This window comes from Felis catus, chromosome E3 (assembly GCF_018350175.1).
Source record: "Felis catus isolate Fca126 chromosome E3, F.catus_Fca126_mat1.0, whole genome shotgun sequence".
Taxonomy (NCBI): domain Eukaryota; kingdom Metazoa; phylum Chordata; class Mammalia; order Carnivora; family Felidae; genus Felis; species Felis catus.
In genome coordinates, this window is record NC_058383.1 from 6,977,898 (window position 1) to 6,999,583 (window position 21,686).

Sequence of the window (21,686 nt, forward strand, 5' to 3'; positions counted from 1 at the left end):
CTACATGGGTAAAGATGAGTAGACCCAGCTTGTGTGAAGGGTTTCAAGTGTTTAAGGGTACAGACAGTCATGGTGACAAGGGCAACTTAGAGATTTAAGGACAATGGTTTTACGTGAACTTCTGTAACCTTTGGGATTACTGATAACACTGATTGTTTATTGATTTCCCACAAAATATTGACTCAAAGGAGGTCAAACTGGGAATGTCCATGATGCTTTGCCAACGCTCATGGGTGTAGAGCACCTACAGGTGGAGCACCAGTGGCCCTTCTATTGGCTGTAGCTCCAGCCCCGCCCCCTCTTCACTATATATATTCCAGGCTCACTGAATCACCGCTGGTGGGAAGGAAAGCTCCACACGCACAGGCCAGCACAGACTGGCGCACACTGCTGAAAGAGAGTAGAGGAGATTGGCAGAGGGAAGGTGGCCATGGACCTGATCCCAAGCTTTTCCATAGAAGCCTGGCTTCTTCTGGCTACCAGCCTGGTGCTCCTCTATCTGTGAGTAACTGTTCAGGCTCATCGCCTCTGGAACCTTGCTAATTAGCAACCTCTACCCCTTTTTCTTTTCTGCTCTGTGGATGAAGAGTTAACAAAAGGAAGTTCCTGAAGTGTTGGGTGCTTCAAACAAGCTAGAAACACATAAGGGGTTATTATTGACCTCACCCAGATCTGCAAAAGGAGTACCCCCATACCCCAACTCCAATTTCTGTAGCTAGGAGGGCTGAGAGACATTATTTTCTCCTGGGATGATCTTCTGTTTCACTACCAGTTGGGACGTAAACTGTCGCGACCGGCGTGACAAACACCGAGGTCAGGGTCCTGAGGGTAGGGGAATGTAAGAAAAAAAGAGAAGAGAAAGTTTGGGAACAGGAGGGCCCCCTGGGCTGATGGCCCAAGTGACGGCTTTATTGTTGCTGTACACAATATTTTATAATATAAGACTCTTATGGATCAGGTCATTCTAAGAATAATCAGGTTTCACATGATCACTGCCATCTAAAACATTTAGCTCTGTGTACCTTGTGAACTTTCTGAACGGGTCACAAGACCTTGTTGATAGATTGCTAGCAAAACACAATTCCCATGTTTGTTTCTATCTGACTCGGGGTAGAAAAAGGGAGGTAGCATTACTGCCAACACCTGCAGACCACAGGCTTCAGGAACTTTCTCAGCCTTGACAAGGCTTTCGTATGCCCTTGAAAGTGGGGGAATGGGAGGGGGAACCACCAGCCCCCCACAGTAAACCTATCAAGCAAAATTCACCTGAGGAAGATTAAGATCAACAGACCCCTGTGCTGTGGAGTCCTCACCCCATCCCAAGATCTGGGGATTCTGGAGGCAGAGGGAGTAGCTTGGGTCTTGTCTCATTATCTTCACCTTCCTGGTCTTTGTCTGCTGCAGGACATGTGTAAAAGGATTGGGCCTGTGTCTCTCAGGTGGCTCCTGCTCCCCTCCCTCCCACCACCAAGCATCATGTACACAAATCACTGGTACACTCAGACTTCCAGGGGGGCTGGATGTGCCTCACCTTCCTCTTCAGAATGGACTCTTCCCTCTTTTCTGTGCCCCTCTCCTGGCCACTCCCCGACCTTGTAATATGCAGAACTCCTTACCCTAAATGAGTACCTTTAGAGCTGAAGAGACTTGGCAGAAATCTTGAAATTCTATTCATTTCAGGTTTTCCTTCTAGTGTCTGGGAAGTTTAGCATCAGTATAGAGATTTCTTCCTCCCTCAATGTGAAATCTGCCAGCAGGCTGCAAAGACATAGCCCTGAAAGCAAATTTGGATATTAAATATGTTTTTTCCCTCTATGTTACAGTACAGGAGGAAAATCAAAATCATTAGCAGAGGAATTCCTTTCAGTGGTGGGTTTCCCAGTATCCTGAAGCAGGTTGGGAAAGGACTTAGTTTCCAGTTGTGGGTAGGGATGGTCCCCTCTATGTCACATTTGACCTCTATCTCAATTTCGCTTTCTTTAAGAATAGAAAGGCATGAGGATGTGAACATAGGACATATAAGCCTGATTTTCATTTTCTGAGAGAAAGGTTAGGAATGCTGGGTGTGACAACATGTTCTGTCCCAATGACATTTAAATGTAATTGATGTAGTTTAATTTCATTCTTTTTAATACTAGGGTTTTTACTGAGATAAGACTATTTCCAGCTTGTTCTTTCTGAAGTCTAAAAGGAGGCTGTTAGTTTAGCCTTTGTGATTATAATGGTGCATAAATAACTTCAGCCTTCTAGAGTCATGTTGGGAATATTAATTTAGTGTACACATGCATACTTCTATGATATAGGTTGTGTATATGTTTACAAGTGCCCAGCAGGTTATTTTAACCTCTCATCACAGGCAAGTAGTAAGACAGCCTGTGCTGATGTGAGAGGCATCCAGGGCTCAGAATGGAGTGGGAGAGTATTCCTCCCTCATAACAGATCTTCTAGAGATACTCCTTGGTTCTGGTCCCACAGGAGGTCATCACAGGACCACAGGATTAGCATCTCATCTGCTTGGGGCCAGGGAACAGGGATACCATGTGAGTCATACTGTGTCTGTTCTATCTGGCAGTGGGGCTGTCACTGGTCTTTGCCACCAGGCAAACAGTATGTTATACTTAAAAGACACTGGTGTAGTCAAGAGTCAGTAGCTGTAGACAGGGCCCTCTGTCTATCAGTGCAATGTAAAGGCACTAAAAATGAGTCACTTTACTGTTAGCCCCTTCATTTGTACCAACAGCAGCATTACTCTACCAAAAAGAGAGAAGCTGGAATGAATCAGAAAAATTCATCTAGCTCCACCTCTGCATTGTATTGGAGCCCTGTGAGTTTAGACCAGATCTTGCCTTGTGACCAGTGTTGCTGACACATTCACTCAATTGTTTGGCCTCACTTGGGAGTTGAATTATCATGTTGATGGTCCAGAAGCCAGAATTGATTTTTTTAAAAATTTTTAAACGTTTATTTATTTTGGAGACAAGAGAGACAGAGCACAAGTGGGGGAGGGGCAGAGAAAGCCAGAGACAGGATCTGAAGCAGGCTGCAGGCTCTGAGCTGTCACCACAGAGCCCGATGCGGGCCTCAAACCCACAACCATGAGATCATGACCTGAGCCAAAGTCAGACACTCAACCAACTGAGCCACCCAGGTGCTCCCAGAATTGATTTTTTTGTGTTGGTGATGGCCACCCGTACTCCTGACATCTGGTGCACATGTGTCAAAGTGTTCTAGAAGAAGGATCTAAATATCCAGCTGGGTCGGGTTAAGGTCTCTCTGCTGGGTCCCTCAAACATGTCCCTTCCTGCAATTTGGGGAGTTTATTTAATCACGTAATATTAGAAATGCTGGATGTGCCCAAAATACTTGGTACCTGTACTGTCTAAAATGCTAGCTTAGAAGAGGAGATGAGGAATATCTCTGGAACATTTTGTCCTTATTCATTTTATGTTGCATAACACGTATTCTGCTATGAACTGGAGGTATGTGAACTTTGGAAGGCTCCCTATCTGTTAGCTGAAAGCACTTGCAGGGTATGTAACCATTTCTACTTAGCATCCTTTCCCACCACTTTCTTAATTTGCCTCTATGGGGTTAGCCCTGTAGGCCTAGCGGGTTTATGGTTAAAACGGTGTTGGCAGCCTCCCCTCCTCCACTCTGCTATTTCTCAGCAACACCTAACAGTAAGGCTTGCAAGGATCCAGAACCCCCAGTTGTGGGATTCCACAGGCAACTCCTGAAGGATGAATTGCAGGCAGTCCTGTATTAGGGAGCACCATCTGTAATGGACTTTTGAGATGGTTGATGCACAGAGTCAGTAAACTTAGTGACCATCTTGAAAAATTGAGCGGGCCTTGCAGTGTGCTGAACAGATGAGTATCTCAGGTCAGAGGACCAGATTCCACAGGGGGAAGAATAGCCTGGGGATGGATTGTTTACTTACTGATCCTTTAATATGGCATTCATTTGGGCACATATGGGTCAATCCCCCTTCTCTGTAGCTGAAGAGAACCAGAATGCCTGACAACAGAGACTTGGGTGGACCTGATGGGATCTCACTTTTTAGTGAGGCCAGTTGAGCCTTTGACACAGTTTTCATTGTACAGAAATAAGAACACTGTGGTTGCTCAAGACTTCTGTGAAGATAGACTTAAGAAGGGCATGATCCAGGGGCGCCTGAGTGGCTAAGTTAGTTGAGCGTCTGACTTTGGCTCAGGTTATGATCTCACTGCTTGTGTGTTCAAGCCCCTGTGTCAAGCTCTGTGCTGATAGCTCAGAGCCTGGAGCCTGCTTCAGATTCTGTCTCCATTTCTCTGCCCCTCCCCTGCTCATGCTCTGTCTCTCTCTCTCTCTCTCTCTCAAATATAAAATAAAACGTTTAAAAAAAAACGTTTATAAAATGTTTAAAAAATTTTTTAAAGAAGGACCTGATCCAAAACACCAACAGGGACTACAATGAAGGAAAAGCAGAAAGGTCTCTCTGAGGAAACTGCTAAGAACATTTTATTGGTAGACTCTCAGTAACCGTCTGGTATTGAGTGGATATATTTAGTAAAATATCATCATTCATCAGAGCAGGAAAAAAATTTTCTCTTTCTCATTCTTTGGAGAGTGACAAGCTCCAAAGTCATGGCGGTGTCACTTACTAAATAGGCATGAGTGAATTTTCTGGAAGAATTCAGCATGAACCTTGTAGGAGCTCTCAATATGGAAGCATTTATCAAATGTTCAGTCTAGGATTTGGGATGATGAAGTTTCCAGCTGCTTTTAGCTAATCATCATTCTTTGTGGGTCTCACAGTGGAGATGGGAAAGGAGATGATGAGTGAATGTAATTATTGCTGTTTGGATTGCTGTTACTATTTCTTGACTACATGTTACCTCCTCTCTTACCTGTTCTAGTTGTATCAGTGACTGGCCAGTCTCCACACCTATTTCACCATTGCTTTCTCTTTCACTTTACAGATATGGGACCTACACACATGGACTTTTTAAGAAGCTCGGAATTCCTGGGCCAAAACCTCTGCCTTTTGTGGGAACGGCTCTGGGGTACCGTCAGGTGGGTGCTGTTTGAGCTCCCAGCTCCCTCTTTTGCTTCTTATGGTTGCAAATCCCAGCTTAGTTCCATATTAAAAATACTCCTCCTCAGCAGGAAGTTCTTAGGTTTCAGACTCTCCAGAAATGGTGTCATAGTCTCCACCCAGCCTCCTCTTTTGCTTCCTATGGTTGCAAATCCCAGCTTAGTTCCATAGTAAACATGATCCTCCTCAGGAGGAAGTCTTGGGTTTCAAACTCTCCGGAAATGGTATTACAGGCCCTACCCAGCACATGGCCAGGTATAGCTCAGGGCTCTCTTGTCTGCTGTTAGGAGCCTCAGGTTTTCCCTCAGTTGGCAGTCCAGCTCTCTGGCCACTTCAGCCCAGGACTTTTTGTTCCAGCTTGTGAGCATCATAAAGAGGCTTTTCTTTCTGGCAGGTGCAGATTCCCAGGAAGGCATAATGGTACTTGGTATTAGGAGAAAAGCATCAAGTGGGTCCCTGGTACTGGCTCATTAAGCTCTGTATGCTAAAGTCAGACTTTTCTGTTCATAGCATGAGCTCTTTGTAGCCTCCTTGTTTTCCTGGATGTCTCTGGAACTTGAGTTTATTAGGCAACCCAAGATTCACTTTTGGGTGATTTGCACATAATTGAATTATCTCAAGAGCTGGCCAAAACCCACCCCACCCCTATAGTTGTTTCCATGGCTCTAACTCACCCTTTGCCACCTGTGACATCTTTTGACATTTGAGAGGTTGAACTAGAGCTCTTGGCTTTACCTCTGTATCTTCAAAGAAGGCATCCTATGGGTGACTTGAGCAAGGGGGAGTATAACTGAGGCAGTATATTCCTTATCTATTGTTTTCAGACTTTAATTCTAAATGAGTTGTGTATGTGTGTATGTTATTTTTCACACAAAGGTAGAACCACTCATACAAAATCACTAGAAAAGAGATGCTTTGACAAAACTATTAAAGACTTAATGTACCTGAATGGAATGTACTAGCAGACACACAGACTGAATTTTGGTAGAGCCACTGTGTCTAATCCAGCTCTGATGCCTCACCCAAGGCCTGGCTCCTGAACAGAAGGTAGGAGCTCATGTCTTGAAGGCCAGCAGGCAGAGTCTATATTACAGGCTGCTCTCTGCCTTGGAGTTCCTTTCCTGCAGATCTGAAACTTATTCCTCAGATCCTACCTCTCCTGGCTCTCAGTGTCCAGTTATTGTTAAGAACTTACTGGACTTTTTCCTTTCCAACAGAGCAGTAATCTTTCCACTTTTCCAGATTAACTCCTTAGTACATGCATCCCAAGACGCACATTTCTGGAACCTTCCTTTGTAAAGTGAAAACATCAAATATCACAGCTGAAACATAGAGACAGGAAATTTTGTTGTTTTCTTTTTTTGAGGTGACATGAGTGAAAGCTCAGAGCAAGTGTTTTAATTTGCACCATCCTTTGTGGAGGGGTGACATCATCCCCTCTTTTCCATGTGAGAACTGGACAACTGGAAGCGAGTCCACTTTGTCATTCATCCACTCATCTCTCACTTTCTCACTCAACACAATGTCTTACATTTTGTAAGTCTGCCAGACTGAAAGAGGGCACAGGAGTCTTAATTTCCTAAATCTACTGAAAATCTAGTAGGGCTTATGAGATCAATGAATAGAGTGGTAACTGAGGGTTGTTCAGGCCATGCTGACTTTCCCTCAGCTTCCGTTTTCTCATGATGCCCTGAAGTTAATAATTCAGATGGTTATGAGATTTAGAGACAACTCATGCACAAGCCAAACATGTCAGAAAGGCAAGGGTTACATAGTCTTCACAGACGAGTAAGATGTTCAGTATGAGCAGTATTAATCAGTTCAAGGACTTGAAATTCTCCGTTTCATGTCTCTGTTTTCTCTCCTTTCCCATAAGATGCGTGTGAATAAGAGCTTCCCTCTATCTGCCAGTGAGAGGTAGTAAGCCACATTTCATATGATCTGGGTCCTTTTTGTGCCCATTAGAGGTAAGGCTTAGTACATTTAGATTAATAATACATTTTCTTTCTTCTCGCAGGGCTTTTGTGCATTTGACGAGAAATGTTTTAAAACATATGGAAGAATGTGGGGGTGAGTAGTCTGGAAATTTCCAGTGATAGGCTTTTTATGATGAGGCCCTCATGGTGTGGACAGTCTCAGTCGAGAGCCCCTTGGGATGAAACCCTATAATTAAAGCTCCTGAAACCTCCCCTTCCCAGGAATGCATGTGTCACCAGGTGTACAGGTCCAAATATGAATCTGGTCAGGAGAGCTGCAGGGTGTCCTTTATGTTTTGGATTAATATGTGTTTTTGGTAGAAGGGCTGTTGTAAACAGAATGGAAAACCATTTCTGCTCAGCTCTTTCTTACTCTGTCTGCAAGTGTGTAGTTTGTTTTGTTTTGTGTTTTAGTACTAAGCCAAGACTTTCCAATAAAACTATAGTCAAGTATTTCTTTTTCCAATTCTATAGACTGGAAGAAATGTAGGAAGTTTCCAGAGCACAGTGTTTCCCTGGTGGGCTGATGGACTTGGGATTTTGTAGTATGGCCTCGGTGGCTTACAGTGGATGCTCCCAATGAGGTTGGCTAGAGGTTTGCTGAAGCAGTGTGAGAGGTATAGTGTGGTGCTGGGCTGCTCACAGCCAGTGTTGTACCTCTTTATCTTCTCTGGTCAAGTCCTCAGAATCCATAGGGCTCTGCTGAGTTGGTGTGGCCCATAAGCAACATGGCGGAATAGAAAGAACACAGATCTCTGGATTGCCACTGGTTTATCTCCAGTGTCCCTCCTATGTTCAGTACTGGTCAGCTCTGGCTAGAGTCAGTGTTACATTGTGGGCCCCAGTTCTGTATTTAGTAAATGGTTCTCATGCTTGGCTATGGATAAAGACCACCTACGAAGGCTTGTTAAAAATGCAGATTCTTGGTTTCCATCCTCCATTAACACAGAATTTGGAGGATGTGGGGTGAGGTGCAAGAATGCAAATTTAACTGGTAGTAGAAGTCGTATTAGGGCTGTGAGATCATGAAAAGAGAGGGTAACTTTAAACCACTGTCCCTTGTCCACGCTTGTGTTTTTTAACAAACAGGATAAGACATGGGAAATCACCCAAGAAAGATAATCAGATTGATGGGAGAGCCAATCTAAGTGCCACCTCATTAACAACTATTACTGCTTCAACACGAAGTATACTCGACTCACACTGAAACCTTCTGAGTTTTAGAATACTTTTTGCAGATGGGGAGCATTTAGTGCAGTGGTTCTCCTCCATTTCTATATCTGATCACAAAGCATTTGAAGTTCCTTTGTAACATCAGAGGAAGAATAGGGGACTTATGGAAAATCTTCCATTTTGTTCTAACAAATGCAAATGATTTGTAGTAGAAAACACAATGCCAGAGGATGCTGTAATTAAGCATAATCTAAACCTCATGCCAGTGGCTGGTTCCCATTAACTGGTCATATGGACAGTCAGGAGGTCAGGGTTAATTGGGATGGATCACATATAAGGAGTCAGCTTTGTGTGATACATGTGTCACAAGTGGACTTGCCCTGCTACTAAGGGTTGTCACCTATATGGAGCCCAAGGGACTCACGCTTGGGACCCACCTATAAGAAGAAATATAAGTAATAAAGGTAAATATACCTAACGTGATTTTTACTCTCTATTATTACTCTGTAACATTAAAGTGAATGTTTCTCTGTATTACTTTATTCTCTTTGTGTTTTTTGTTCAAAATTTTCTCAGTCAATGCTACCAAGAATATGTCTTTAATATTTAAATAATACTTCCTTTAAAATGTAACTAGAAATCATATTTTAGAGAATAGGGCAAAGAAATGATTCATAATTTTGCCATCACTTTTTGAGCATTTCATGTCTTTATTTGCAGGCACATCTTACATGTTTGTGATCACTGTGCCTACAATTTTCATCTAATATTGTATTATGTACATTTCATGTGTTTGATATATCTTCAAAATTATAATTATTAGTGACTGAGTGGGTGGAGTCTCTTTCATTATTTTTTTGTTCTTAGATAATTTACTTGCCTTCAGTTATTTACTAACCTTTTTTTGATAATATATGTAAAATATTTAAAATGTTTGAAGTACTTCTAAAATATTTGAAATATTTTTAACATGCAAAAAATTATGGAGAATAGTCCCAGAAACAGCCATGTGCACACATAGACTTAATAAATTTTCCATTGTTATTTCTGACCATGGTCTCAGAGAATGGATTAGGTAACATAAGGTTAAAAGTCTGGACTTCCAAGAGTGGCTGCCACTGCAGAAACTGGCACGTTAAATTTAATCAGCTCTGTTTCCCTGACATAGGTTTTATGATGGGCGACAGCCAGTGTTGGCGATCACAGATCCGGACATGATCAAAACAGTACTAGTGAAAGAATGCTATTCTGTCTTCACAAACCGGCGGGTAGGCATGGATTTATTTTAAATTTACATAGTTATTTATAAAACTTTTATTTCAAAATAATAATGGATTTACTGGAAATTGTCCCAGGAGGTGTCATGTCATGTGACCTTCCAGCTGTTTTCTCTAAGATAATATCTTGCTTAACTATATAGGACAGTATCAAAGCAGAATTTGTCATTGGTTCTAGCCACAGAGCTTATTCAGATTCCAGCAGTTTTATGTTTACCCATTTGTGTGTGTGTGTGTGTGTGTGTGTGTGTGTGTGTGTTGCTGTCTGAACATTTATCTTACTTGTAGATTAGTGTATCTATCACCGCAATCACGTTACAGAGCTGTTCCGTCACCAAAAGTCTCCCTCTTACTATTCTTTTGTAGGCATGGTGTGTAGCTTTTCTTTTTGTTGTATCAGGGTGTTCAGCAGAGCAAACATTGTTTTTTATTTTCTTAAGACCAGTTTATTCATTTTTTCCTTTTATGGGTTATGACTTTGGCATCAAGTTTGAAAACTCTTCACCTAGCCCTAAGTCCCAAGGATTTTCTACAAGCATTTAGTTTTATATTTTACATTTAAGTCTGTGATCTGTTTTAATTTTAATTTTTTTAACATTTATTTTATTTTTGAGACAGAGAGAGACAGAGCATGAACGGGGGAGGGGCAGAGAGAGAGGGAGACACAGAAATTGGAAGCAGGCTCCAGGCTCTGAGCTGTCAGCACAGAGCCCGACGCGGGGCTCGAACTCACGGACTGTGAGACCGTGACCTGAGCTGAAGTCGGATGCTTAACCGACTGAGCCACCCAGGCGCCCCTGTTTTGCGTTAATTTTAGTGTTAATCATGAGATGTGAAGTTTAGGTCAAAGATCTTTGTTTTTGGCCCTTGACTGTCTAATGACTCCAGAACTAGTGTGAAAAGGCTGTACTTCCTCCACTGAATTGCTTTTGTACCAATATCAAAATTCAGTGGTGCCTCTGTGTGTGTGTGTGTGTGTGTGTGTGTGTGTGTGTGTGTGTGTGTGTCATTCTCTGTTCTGTTCATTGATCTCTGTATCTATTCCTGCACTGGTGCCAGGCTATCTTGATTACTGTAGCCATATAGTACCTCTAAACATATGTCCAGTGATTCCTCCCATTTTATTTTTGTTAGAATTGTGTTAGATTTCCAGCTGCTTTGTCTTTCCATACAAATTTAGAACTTATCTATGTGTACATAATAGCAGAGACTTCGTAAGATGTGCCTCAAACCCATAGATACATCTGGGAGAAATTTGTGTCTTTACTAAGTCATGTCTCTCAACTCATGAACACACTATATGTTTATTTAGGTTTTCTTTGATTTTTTTCACCAACGTGTAGCTCTTAGCACAGGAAAAACATACATGTTTTATAAAAATGTATACCTAAAGTATCTCACCTTCTTTGAGTGCTTAAAATTATTATTGTGTTTTTAATAGGTTTTGACATGTTCTTGTTAGTATACAGAAATGTGGTTGGTTGTTGTGTTGATCTCATTTCCTACAACCTAGCTTAGTTCATTTATTAGATGCAGAGTTGTTCTTTTTTATATTCCTCAAGATTTTCTACATTGACATTATGTCACTTGAAATAGGGACACTCCTATTTTTATCCTATTTTTATCTTTCTATTCTGAATGTCTTTTATTTCTTTGTGTTGCTTATTGCACTAGCTAGGTTTTCTAGTACAATGTTGAATAAGAGTGGTTAGAGTGGGTATTCTTGTCTTGTTCCTGATGCTGGGGGAAGCATTAGGAACTAGTAAGTGTCCTTTTTTTTTTTTTTTTTTTTTTTTGGCTTAAAGAACTCCCTTTAGCAGGCTTAGTGGTTACGAATTATTTCCACTTTTGATTGTCTGGAAATGTTTTATCTCTCATTTCTGAAGGTCTTCTTTTCTGGGTAAAGTATTCTTGAATAAATCACCCACTGTCTTCTGGCTTTCAAGACTTCTGCTGAGGAATCACCTGATAGACTCAGGGGTGTCCTCCTTGTATATGATGAGCTCCTTTTCTCTTACTCCTTTCAAGATTTTTCTTTGTCTTTCATTTTTGACAATTATATTATAATGTGTCTTGGTGAAGTCTTTTTTGGATTCAATCTTACTGGGGACTTTTAAGCTCATGTCCCAAGATTTCCATATATTTCCCTAGGTTTGGGAACTTTTCAGCCATTGTTTCTTTAAGTAAGCAGTCTTCCCACTTTTTCTCTCTCCTACTGGGTCTCCTGTATATGAATATTGTTTCATTTGATGGTATCCTATAAGTCCTGTTGGCATTTTTTTCCTAGCCCTTTTCATTTTTTTTCCCCAGTATGACTGGATAATTGAAAATAATCCATGAGAGCATGATGGGTTCAGGCAGTTGGGGGCCACAACATCAGCAACTGCATGATCCTTGGCAAGAGTAGTGGAAGGTTCTTGTGGCAACAGTGGCTGTTGGGATCTTCAGTAGCACCACCAGATCCAGCACCAGGGGACAAGCAGAATGGTGGCCAGAATTGGTGCTATGTACACAGTCATTAGAGGGGGTGCTGAAAGCAGGCACATGCCCAAAACAGGGTTGGGGCCACCAGTGGGGTCCATCACCAACTTTGAGCACACAGGTGGTTTCAGGGGCTAGCCATTGGTGTGTGCATGACAGTGAGGGCTTGTGACTAGAGTCCATGCTGGCTGTGTATATGTGTATAGCTTCAGGATTTAGCTGTGGACCCTTGTGGTAGTGTAGTCCAGTGACAGGAGTCAGGACTGGCCTCAGGCACCTTAGTCATTCATCATTGAGGTGATGTTAGCTGTAGGGTTATTAGATACTCTTTATGAAGTTGAGGAAGATGTCGTCTATTCCTAGTTTGTAAGTTTTTAATATGAATGGGTGGTAGAGATATCTGTATTAAGACAAAATACAGTTTTGGAAGATGGAAGAAAGATTCGAGTTTGTTGGCTGATAGGTCAGTCCCAAACTGAGAAAGAATTATCTCTCTCTTTTTCTTTCTGTCCCTTTGGGGAAATACAGGGGGAATAGATATCCACATAACTGCATCATTTCTTCAGAATAGCAAATAGATGCACAACCTTTTTAGTGTTAGCTATGGTAATTTTTTTTAATCACCATAACAAGACATCTGTTTTGTGAGTTGCTCCTGCTGCAGACATATGCAAAGACAGAACTGGTCTGAGGCAACATGCAGCTTGCCAGGGCTATCTGGCTATATCTACCAATCCAATTATACTCTGCATAGGGTAGGACTAGGGGTTAATACTGTGTATTATCCTGGAGGAGTATTCCCTACCAGATTTCCCCAAACACATTTACACTAAAAAGGAGATTGGGATATAAAGGCTGGAAAGCACATCAAGTGGCTGGATGTGTTTTTCAGCTTCTCAGAGAGGTAGGCATTTGGTGTAAATATCTGTTGAACATCTGACATAGGGCCTGCTACTCCGTAGATAATCACTAAATAATTGTTGAATAATTTCTGTCCATTTGACAAATTTTCCACAACCTGAGACCTTCAAAACTTATATAAGGCAAAATGTCTTTTGCTTTGACACTAGTCTCTTGGTCCAGTGGGATTTATGAAAAGTGCCATCTCTCTGTCTGAAGATGAACAATGGAAGAGAATACGAACAATGCTGTCTCCAACCTTCACCAGTGGGAAGCTCAAGGAGGTAAGAAAGGGAGGGTTTTCAATTAGAAAGTTAAGGAATACATCTGTGGGCAGGTAGGAAATAAGACCACAGTCCATTTCTTAGGGGTAGTTTGCTGAATTTGGGCTTCCTAAAAATGGTCTTTTAGCTTCATGTCCTGGAAGAGACATGATAAGATTTGTTATTAGATGTCCCTACTGCTTCATGCTTATGAAAGCTGTGTAATTTTAGGACTTGATTCTTGGATTTAAGTCAGGTGGTGTTGTATTTGTGTGTAGATGTTCCCCATCATTGGCCAGTATGGAGATGTGTTGGTGAGGAACCTGAGGAAGGAGGCAGAGAAAGGCAAGCCCGTCAACTTGAAAGAGTAAGTAGAGCTGCACCTGCTGGGCTTCTGGCTCTGTCATGACATTTTCCAGCTGCTGACACAGAGCCAAACTCCCACTGTTGAGTTAGTCCAGCAAACAAACAGAAGTAGGCATGTGGTGCTACAAGTCCAGTGGGCCACCCAAGAAGAGGTAGCACGCCTCAAAAGGCAGGGCGGTCAGGAGAGAGAGGGTCTTCTTTTGTGTACGTGAGGCGGGATTAATTTATCTACTTGATTGTCCCCTTGGATATTCTAGAAGACAAAATACATCGTTTCAAAAGAAGAAACATAATTTATCAAATCGTTGAGTGTAGACGGTATGGAATGGTGGGAGGGGAAGGCACTTTGTACATATTGGTGGGCATTGAATGGGGCAGGGAAGTTATCGTGTGGAACTTAGAACGACTTAAACCCCTTCCTGATTTTGTTAAGGATATTAGTAAAAAAAATATTAACTTTATGACCACTTGTCCATCTTTCAACCTCAGCAGAGAGAAAGCCCTGCTCATGGGATAAGGAGGGTGACTATATAATCTAAACTGTGATATTTTAAAATTATACACGATGAACAGATGTATATAGGAACTGTTCTAGAAAAACTGGTGGCATATGATCTCTTAGCTATGGCAACCCACAAATCAATTTTGTAGTGATTTACTATATATATATACTATATATATACTATATATACTATATACTAGGAACATTATTAGATCTTACATTTTCCAGATATGAGTGTGTCCTGAGGGAAAGTTCTGATCACTGGAATTGAGGAAGAAGGGTCTTTCAGGAGTCTTAGCAGGAGTGTAGAGAAGAAGGGATAACATTCCTTTCAGCACATAACATGGTGCTGCCGTTCACTAATGTGCTGAAGAGGAATCAGTTATGAGCATAGCTACTGTGGTGAGAGAAGGTCTGGATCAATTTTACCTTTCTTGACTCTTCTAGGAAAGGTTAATTATTCCACTGTTTGTCTTGCTCAGACACAGTGTTTATCTACCTTCTATTGCCCATACTGCAAACACACTACTGTAATTTATTTGACTTTGGGTCTCTGTTCCTTCAGGAAAGAGCTCCTTGAGTTCAGACGTGTGTCTAACTTGTCATAGTGTCCCCATCACCCCTAGCACAAGGCCAGCAGTATCACTAGCATGATGCCTCTGCCGAATTCCTCATGGATACCTCATGAATGAGTGTGATGGCATATAGATTATCCAGAAGGTGGTTCTGAAAGTGTGGCTCTTATGTGGCCTGGGCATCAGAATCTAATGCTGCATGTGTTGGATAGGGATAGTAAAGAGTTTCTGATTTTAATTATCCATGTCTTTCTTTCCCTACTCAGCATCTTTGGGGCCTACAGCATGGATGTGATTACTGGTACCTCCTTTGGAGTGAACATTGATTCCCTCAACAACCCACAAGATCCCTTTGTGGAAAATACGAAGAATCTCTTCAAATTTTCCTTCCTTGATCCACTTTTCTTCTCAATAAGTATGTAGATTACTATTTTTCTCCTCCCTTCCTTTTCTCCTCTTCTTCCTCCCTCACTTCCTCCCTTCCTACCTTTCAACAACAATTTTATTGAGGTATAACTTCACATAACATATAGGTCCTCTTTTAAAATGTACAATTCATAATTTGGCTATTGAGATAGTGCTGCTATAAACATTGGGGTGCATGTGCCCTTTCAAATCAGCATGTTTGTATCCTTTGGATAAATACCTAGCCAGGCAATTGTAGGGTCATAGGGTAGTTTTATTTTTAAATTTTTGAGGAGCCTCCATACTGTTCTCCAGAGTGACTGAACAAGTTTGCATCCCCACCAGCAATGCAAAAGAGATCCTCTCTCTGCATTCTCGCCAACATCTGTTGTTGCCTGAGTTGTTCATGTTAGCCATTCTGACAGGTGTGAGGTCGTATCTCATTGGGGTTTTGATGTGTATTTCCCTGATGACAAGTGATGTTGAGCATTTTTTCATGTGTTGGTTGGTCATCTGGATGTCTTCTTTGGAGAAGTGTCTATTCATGTCTTTTGCCCATTTCTTCACTGGGCTATTTGTTTTTTGGGTGTTGACTTTGATAAGTCCTTTATAGATTTTGGATACTAACCCTTTATCTGATATGTCATTTGCAAATATCTTCTCCCATTACGTTGGTTGCCTTTTAGGTTTGCTGATTGTTTCCTTTGCTGTGCAGAGGCTTTTTATTTTGATAAGGTCCCAATAGTTCATTTTTGCTTTTGTTTCCCTTGCCTCCAGAGACATGTTGAGTAAGAAGTTGCTGCAGCCAAGGTCAAAGAAGTTTTTGCCTGCTTTCTCCTGGAGGATTTTGATGGCTTCCTGTCTTACATTGAGGTCTTTCACCCATTTTGAGTTTGTTTTTTGTGTATGGTGTAAGAAAGTGGTTCAGGTTCATTCTTCTGCATGTCACTGTCCAGTTTTCCCAGCACCACTTGCTAAAGAGACTGTCTTTATTCCATTGGATATTCTTTCCTGCTTTGTCAAAGATTAGTTGGCCATACGTTTATGGGTCCATTTCTGGAGTTTCTATTCTGTTCCATTGATCTGAGTGTCTGTTTTTGTGCCAGTACCATACTGTCCTGATGATTATAGCTTTGTATTACAGCTTGAAGTCTGGGATTGTGATGCCTCCTGCTTTGGTTTTCTTCTTAAAGATTGCTTTGGATATTTGGAGTCTTTTCTGGTTCCATACAAATTTTAGGAGTGTTTGTTTTAGCTCTGTGAAGAATCCTGGTGTCATTTTGATAGGGATTGCATTGAACATGTAGATTGCTTTGGGAAGTATTGACATTTTAACAATATTTGTTCTTCCTATCCAGGAGCATGGAATATTTTTCCACTTTTTTGTGACTTCTTCAATTTCTTTCATAAGCTTTCTATAGTTTTCAGTGTGTGATTTTTCATCTTTTTTGCTTAGGTTTATTCTTAGGTATTTTATGGTTTTTGGTGCAATTATAAATGGGATCAATTCCTTGATTTCTCTTTCTGTTGCTTCATTGTTGGTGTATAGGAATGCAACTGATTTCTGTGCATTGATCTTATATTGTACAACTTTGCTGAATTTATGGATCAGTTCTAGCAGGGTTTTGGTGAAGCCTTTTGGGTTTTAGAGTATCACGTCATCTGCAAAGAGTGTATGTTTGACTTTCTCCTGGATGCTTTGGGTGCCTTTATTTCTTTGTGTAGTCTTACTGCTGAGGTTAAGGCTTCCAATACTATGTTGAATAACAACGGCGAGAGTGGACATCCCTGTATTGTTCCTGACCTTACGGGGAGAGCTCTCAGTTTTTCCCCATTGAGGATGATATTAGAGGTGGGTCTTTCATATATGGCTTTTATGATTTCCAGGTACGATCCTTCTATCCCTACTTTCTTGAGGGTTTTTATCAAGAAAGGATGCTGTAATTTGTCAAATGCTTTCTCTGAATCTTTTGGGAGGATCATGTGGTTCTTGTCCTTTCTTTTATTGGTGTGATGAGTCACATTGATTGTTTTGCAGATTTTGAATCAGCCCTGCATCCCGGGTATAAATCCCACTTGGTCATGGTGAATAAGTCTGTTAATGTATTGTTGGATCCAGTTGGCTAGTATCATCTTGAGGATTTTTTTGCATCCATGTTCATCAGGGAAATTGGTGTATAGTTAGTTCTCCTTTTTAGTGGGGTCTCTGTGTGGTTTTGGAATCAAGGTAATGCTAGCTTCATAGAAATAGTTTGGAAGTTTTCCTTCTATTTCTATTTTTTGGAAAAGTTTCAAGAGAATAGGCGTTAACTCTTCCTTAAATGTTTGGTAGAATTCCCCTGGAAAGCCATTTGGCCCTGGACTCTTGTTTTCTGAGAGACTTTTGATTACTAATTCTATTTCTTTACTGGTTATGGGTCTGTTCAAATTTTCTGTTTCTTCCTGTTTTAGTTTTGATAGTTACATGTTTCTAGGAATTTGTCCGTTTCTTCCAGATTGCCCATTTTATTGGAGTATAATTGCTGATAATATTGTCTTATTGTTTTTATTTCTGCCGTGCTGGTTATGATCTCTTCTCTTTCATTCTTGATTTTATTTATTTGGGACCTTTCCTTTTTCTTTTTGATCAAACTGTCTAGGGGTTTATCAATGTTGTTAATTCTTTCAAAGAACCAGCTTCTGGTTTAATTGATCTCTTCTACTGTTTTGTTTTGTTTTGATAGCATTGATGTCTGCTCTATACTTTATTATTTCCTGTCTTCTGCTGGTTTGGGGTTTTATTTGCTGTTCTTTTTCCAGCTCTTTAAGGTGTAATGTTAGGTTGTGTATCTGAGACCTTTCTTACTTCTTTAGGAAGGCCTAGATTGCTATATACTTTCCTCTTATGACCACCTTTGCTGCATCCCAGAGCTTTGGGGCTGTGGTGTTATCATTTTCATTGGCTTCCATGTACTTTTTAATTTCCTTTTTAACTTCTTGGTTAGCCCATTCATTTTTTAGTAGGATGTTCTTTAGTCTCCAAATATTTTTTACCTTTTCAAAATTTCTTCTGGTTCATTTTGAGTTTCATAGCATTGTGGTCTGAAAATATGCATGGCACGATCTCGATTTTTTTTTTTTTTTGTACTTACGTAGGGCTGATTTGTGTCCAGTATATGGTCTCTTCTGGAAAACGTTCCATGTGCACTGGAGAAGAATGTGCATTCTGCTGCTTTTGGATGAAATGTTCTGAATATATCCATTAAGTCCATCTATTCCACTGTGTCATTCAAAGCCACACTGTGTCATTTTTCCTTGTTGATTTTCTGTTTTGATGATCTGTCCATTGTTGTAACTGGGGTGTTGAAGTCCCCTACTATTATGGTATTATTATCAATGAGTTTCTTTATGTCTCTGATTAATTAGTTATATATTTGGGTGCTTTCACATTTGGAGCATACATGTTTACAATTGTTAGGTCTTCTTGGTGGATAGTTCCCTTAATTATGATATAATGCCCTTCTTCATCTCTTGCTACAGTCTATATTTTAAAGTCTAGATTGTCTGATGTAAGTATGGCTACTCAGGCTTTCTTTTGTCAACCATTAGCACGATAGTTGGTTCTCCATCCCCTTGCTTTCAATATGAAGATCACTTTAGGTCTAAAGTAGGTCTCTTGTAAACAGCATATAGATGGGTCTTATTATACATTCTGTTACCCTTTGTCTTCTGATTGGAGCATTGAGTCCACTGATGTTTAGAGTGAGTACTGAAAGATATGAATTTATTGCCATTATGATGCTTGTAGAGTTGGAGTTTCTGGTGGTGTTAATTATATTTATATATATATATTATATATATATATAATATACATAAATATAAATATATATTATATATTATATATTATATATTATATATTATATATTATATATTATATATTATATATTATATATTATATATTATATATTATATATATTATATATTATATATAACCCTATATATAATATATAATATATATATATTATATACATAAATATATATTATATATTATATATTATATATTATATATTATATATTATATATTATATATTATATATTATATATTATATATATTATATATAACCCTATATATAATATATAATATATAATTATATATAACCCTATATATAATATATAATATATATAATATATATATAACCCTATATATATAATATATATAATATATAATATATACATATTATATATACTCTATATAATATATTTATATTATAATTATATTAATGTTTATTTATTTATTTTTGAGAGACATAGAGACAGAATGCAAGTGGGGGAGGGGCAGAGAGAGAGGGAGACGCAGAATCCAAAGCAGGTTCCAGGCTCTAAGCTGTCAGCACAGAGCCTGATGCTGGTTCGAACTCATTAACTATGAGAACATGACCTGAACTGAAGCCAACACTTAAACTACTGAGCCACCCAGGCACCCCCTCCAAGTAATTCTTAATTGCCTTTTTGATTTCTTCTTTGAACCATTGGTTATATAAGAGTGTAATGTTTAATTTCCACATATTTTATTTGTGGGTTTCCCAATGTTGTTTATGTTCTCAATTTCTAATTTTATTTCATTGTGGTTGAAGGGCATACTTGTATTATTTGCATCCTGACAACAGTTTCTTAAACATCATGATTAATTATGAGATTGACGCCCTGCCTACTGCGCTAAGGAGGCAGGTACATCATGATTAATTAAAGTAGCATATTATGGTCTGGTTTATACAAAGAGGTTCTAGTCTAACAATAAAAGCTAAGATATCCAGGGATGTAATTCTGTTGCTTTGATCACTCCAAACCTGTGGAAGTAGACACTGATCTCACTGCTGTAGTGGTGGTCCTCATGTGTGACTTGCCCTGGCTCACCCATTGGTTTGAAATTTCCAATAAAGGCCATAAGGGAATGACTCCTGGTTTCAATGACTCCTGGTGTCTTTTACTCTTCTGATTAGAAGAGCAAATTATAATTGCTCCAGGTAAATTTTGTATTTTCACTGTGCTTTCCATTGTTCTTTTTCCTTACAGTACTCTTCCCATTCCTTACCCCAATTTTTGAACTATTAAATATCTGGATATTTCCAAAAAAAGTTACTGATTTTTTCACAAAATCTGTAAAAAGTATGAAGGAAAGTCGCCTCAAAGATAAACAAAAGGTAAATCCAGTGGTGGTTACATGTGGATGTTCGCTTTTGATCTTTTATTGAGTTGTGTACATCTCATGTGTGTACTTCTATGCATGTTTTTATGGTAGGTAGAGCACTGTAGGGTTTAGAGCAGGAGAGTTCTAACATTTTAGAATTAAAAAGGTGGAAGTTAAGGAAGGAGATAAGAAAATGAGTCAGAGAAAGAATGTTTAAAATTTAATAATAAGCATGGCAACTAGTATGTCACTGCACAAAATTTGGTGAGAGAAAAACTACCACTTCACTTCAATAAATTGTCGAAGCATAAAAATTACTGCGTAAAAATAATTTTCTGTATTGTGATTTTTCCAGATCCCGCATTGGCAAAGAATGCCTTCAATTCTAAGCCTCTTGTTTTACACATTCTCTAGTGGAATGTCCTGTTAGGCACTTGGTGGAGTATAGTCTGTGTTAAACTTGAGCTTGCCATTGTCTGGAGTGGGCAGGAGTCTTCTCTGGGCACTAAGGCTGCAAGATGGCTAAGCCAGTTTTGCCTCATGAGGCCTGGTGGCCAGAAAAGAATGTGTGCTGCACAGGGAGACAGGGCTGGGTACCCCAGGATGTCACTGAGGATTGTGCAGGGTTCTGAGAGGGTGGGGCACTGGAAGATGCTGACACACAGCTGCTCATTGACACTGCAGGGGTCAGGGGATTGATCTTTGTGACCATTCATTAAGAATTAAGGCCAGAGTTAAAAAGGACTGGAATCATGGACTTTCTCTTGAGCAAGCAGGCATGGCAAGAGAGGGAGCAGGCAATTCTTTGGCCAGGAAGCTGTAGTCAAAAGCCAGAAAAGCTGAAGGCAAGAACCAAAAAGCAGTGAGACACAGTAGCTGGATTCCCGTCAGGGAAGCATCCTGTTCTCCAAGTTTGTAGCTGGATGTTTTTGTTTAGTGATGACTCTGAGAAAACTAGTGAGACCTTTGTGCATAAAGGGGCCATATTCTCAAGAAAGAAATTAAGTCCTGAACCCCTGACTTAATTCTGACTTCACAAGTGACTTTTTGTCATTGAAACTTCTCTTTCTGCTTCCAGCACCGAGTGGATTTGCTCCAGCTGATGATTAACTCCCAGAATTCCAAAGAAACAGACACCCATAAAGGTAAGCAAGGAGAGTTTCAGAGAACCAGTGATGGGAGACTCAGAGGCAGGGGTGGTTCTGAGATGTGCAGGAAGGTTTTTAGCAAGTGGAATTCTGCAAATTGAAGAACAACACATGTTTAGATAGAAACGGAGCAGAAGCACTGTTTTCAGAAGCCCACAGTCTCAGGTTTGTTCAGAGCCTGTTGGCAATGATAGACTAAGCAGTCAGTTGTCTGCCACAGGGGAGCTTGTTTCCAATGTGAATCCTGTGGCTTACTCCAGACCCACTGAATCAGAACCTCTGTCTGGAAATTCACATCAAGGCTTCATCACACCAGGAGGCACATGGCCCCATTGTTGGTGACCTTCACTTGGGACACCTGGTTAAAGTTGTGTTC

At 40.2% G+C, this 21,686-nt stretch overlaps 1 protein-coding gene across 2 annotated transcripts in view; it reads left to right on the forward strand.

Moving 5' to 3' along the window:
• The first annotated feature begins 321 nt into the window (after positions 1-321).
• The window catches only part of CYP3A132 (cytochrome P450 family 3 subfamily A member 132), a 32,596-nt gene continuing 11,231 nt past the window's right edge, over positions 322-21,686 (forward strand). Inside the window, exons 1-9 of one of the 2 annotated variants that reach the window (XM_019820218.2) lie at positions 322-501; positions 4,962-5,055; positions 7,095-7,147; positions 9,395-9,494; positions 13,055-13,168; positions 13,426-13,514; positions 14,857-15,005; positions 20,048-20,175; positions 21,241-21,307. In XM_019820218.2, the coding sequence (XP_019675777.2) occupies positions 431-501; positions 4,962-5,055; positions 7,095-7,147; positions 9,395-9,494; positions 13,055-13,168; positions 13,426-13,514; positions 14,857-15,005; positions 20,048-20,175; positions 21,241-21,307 (865 nt within the window). In that variant the 5' untranslated portion in view covers positions 322-430. 2 annotated transcript variants of the gene reach the window in all.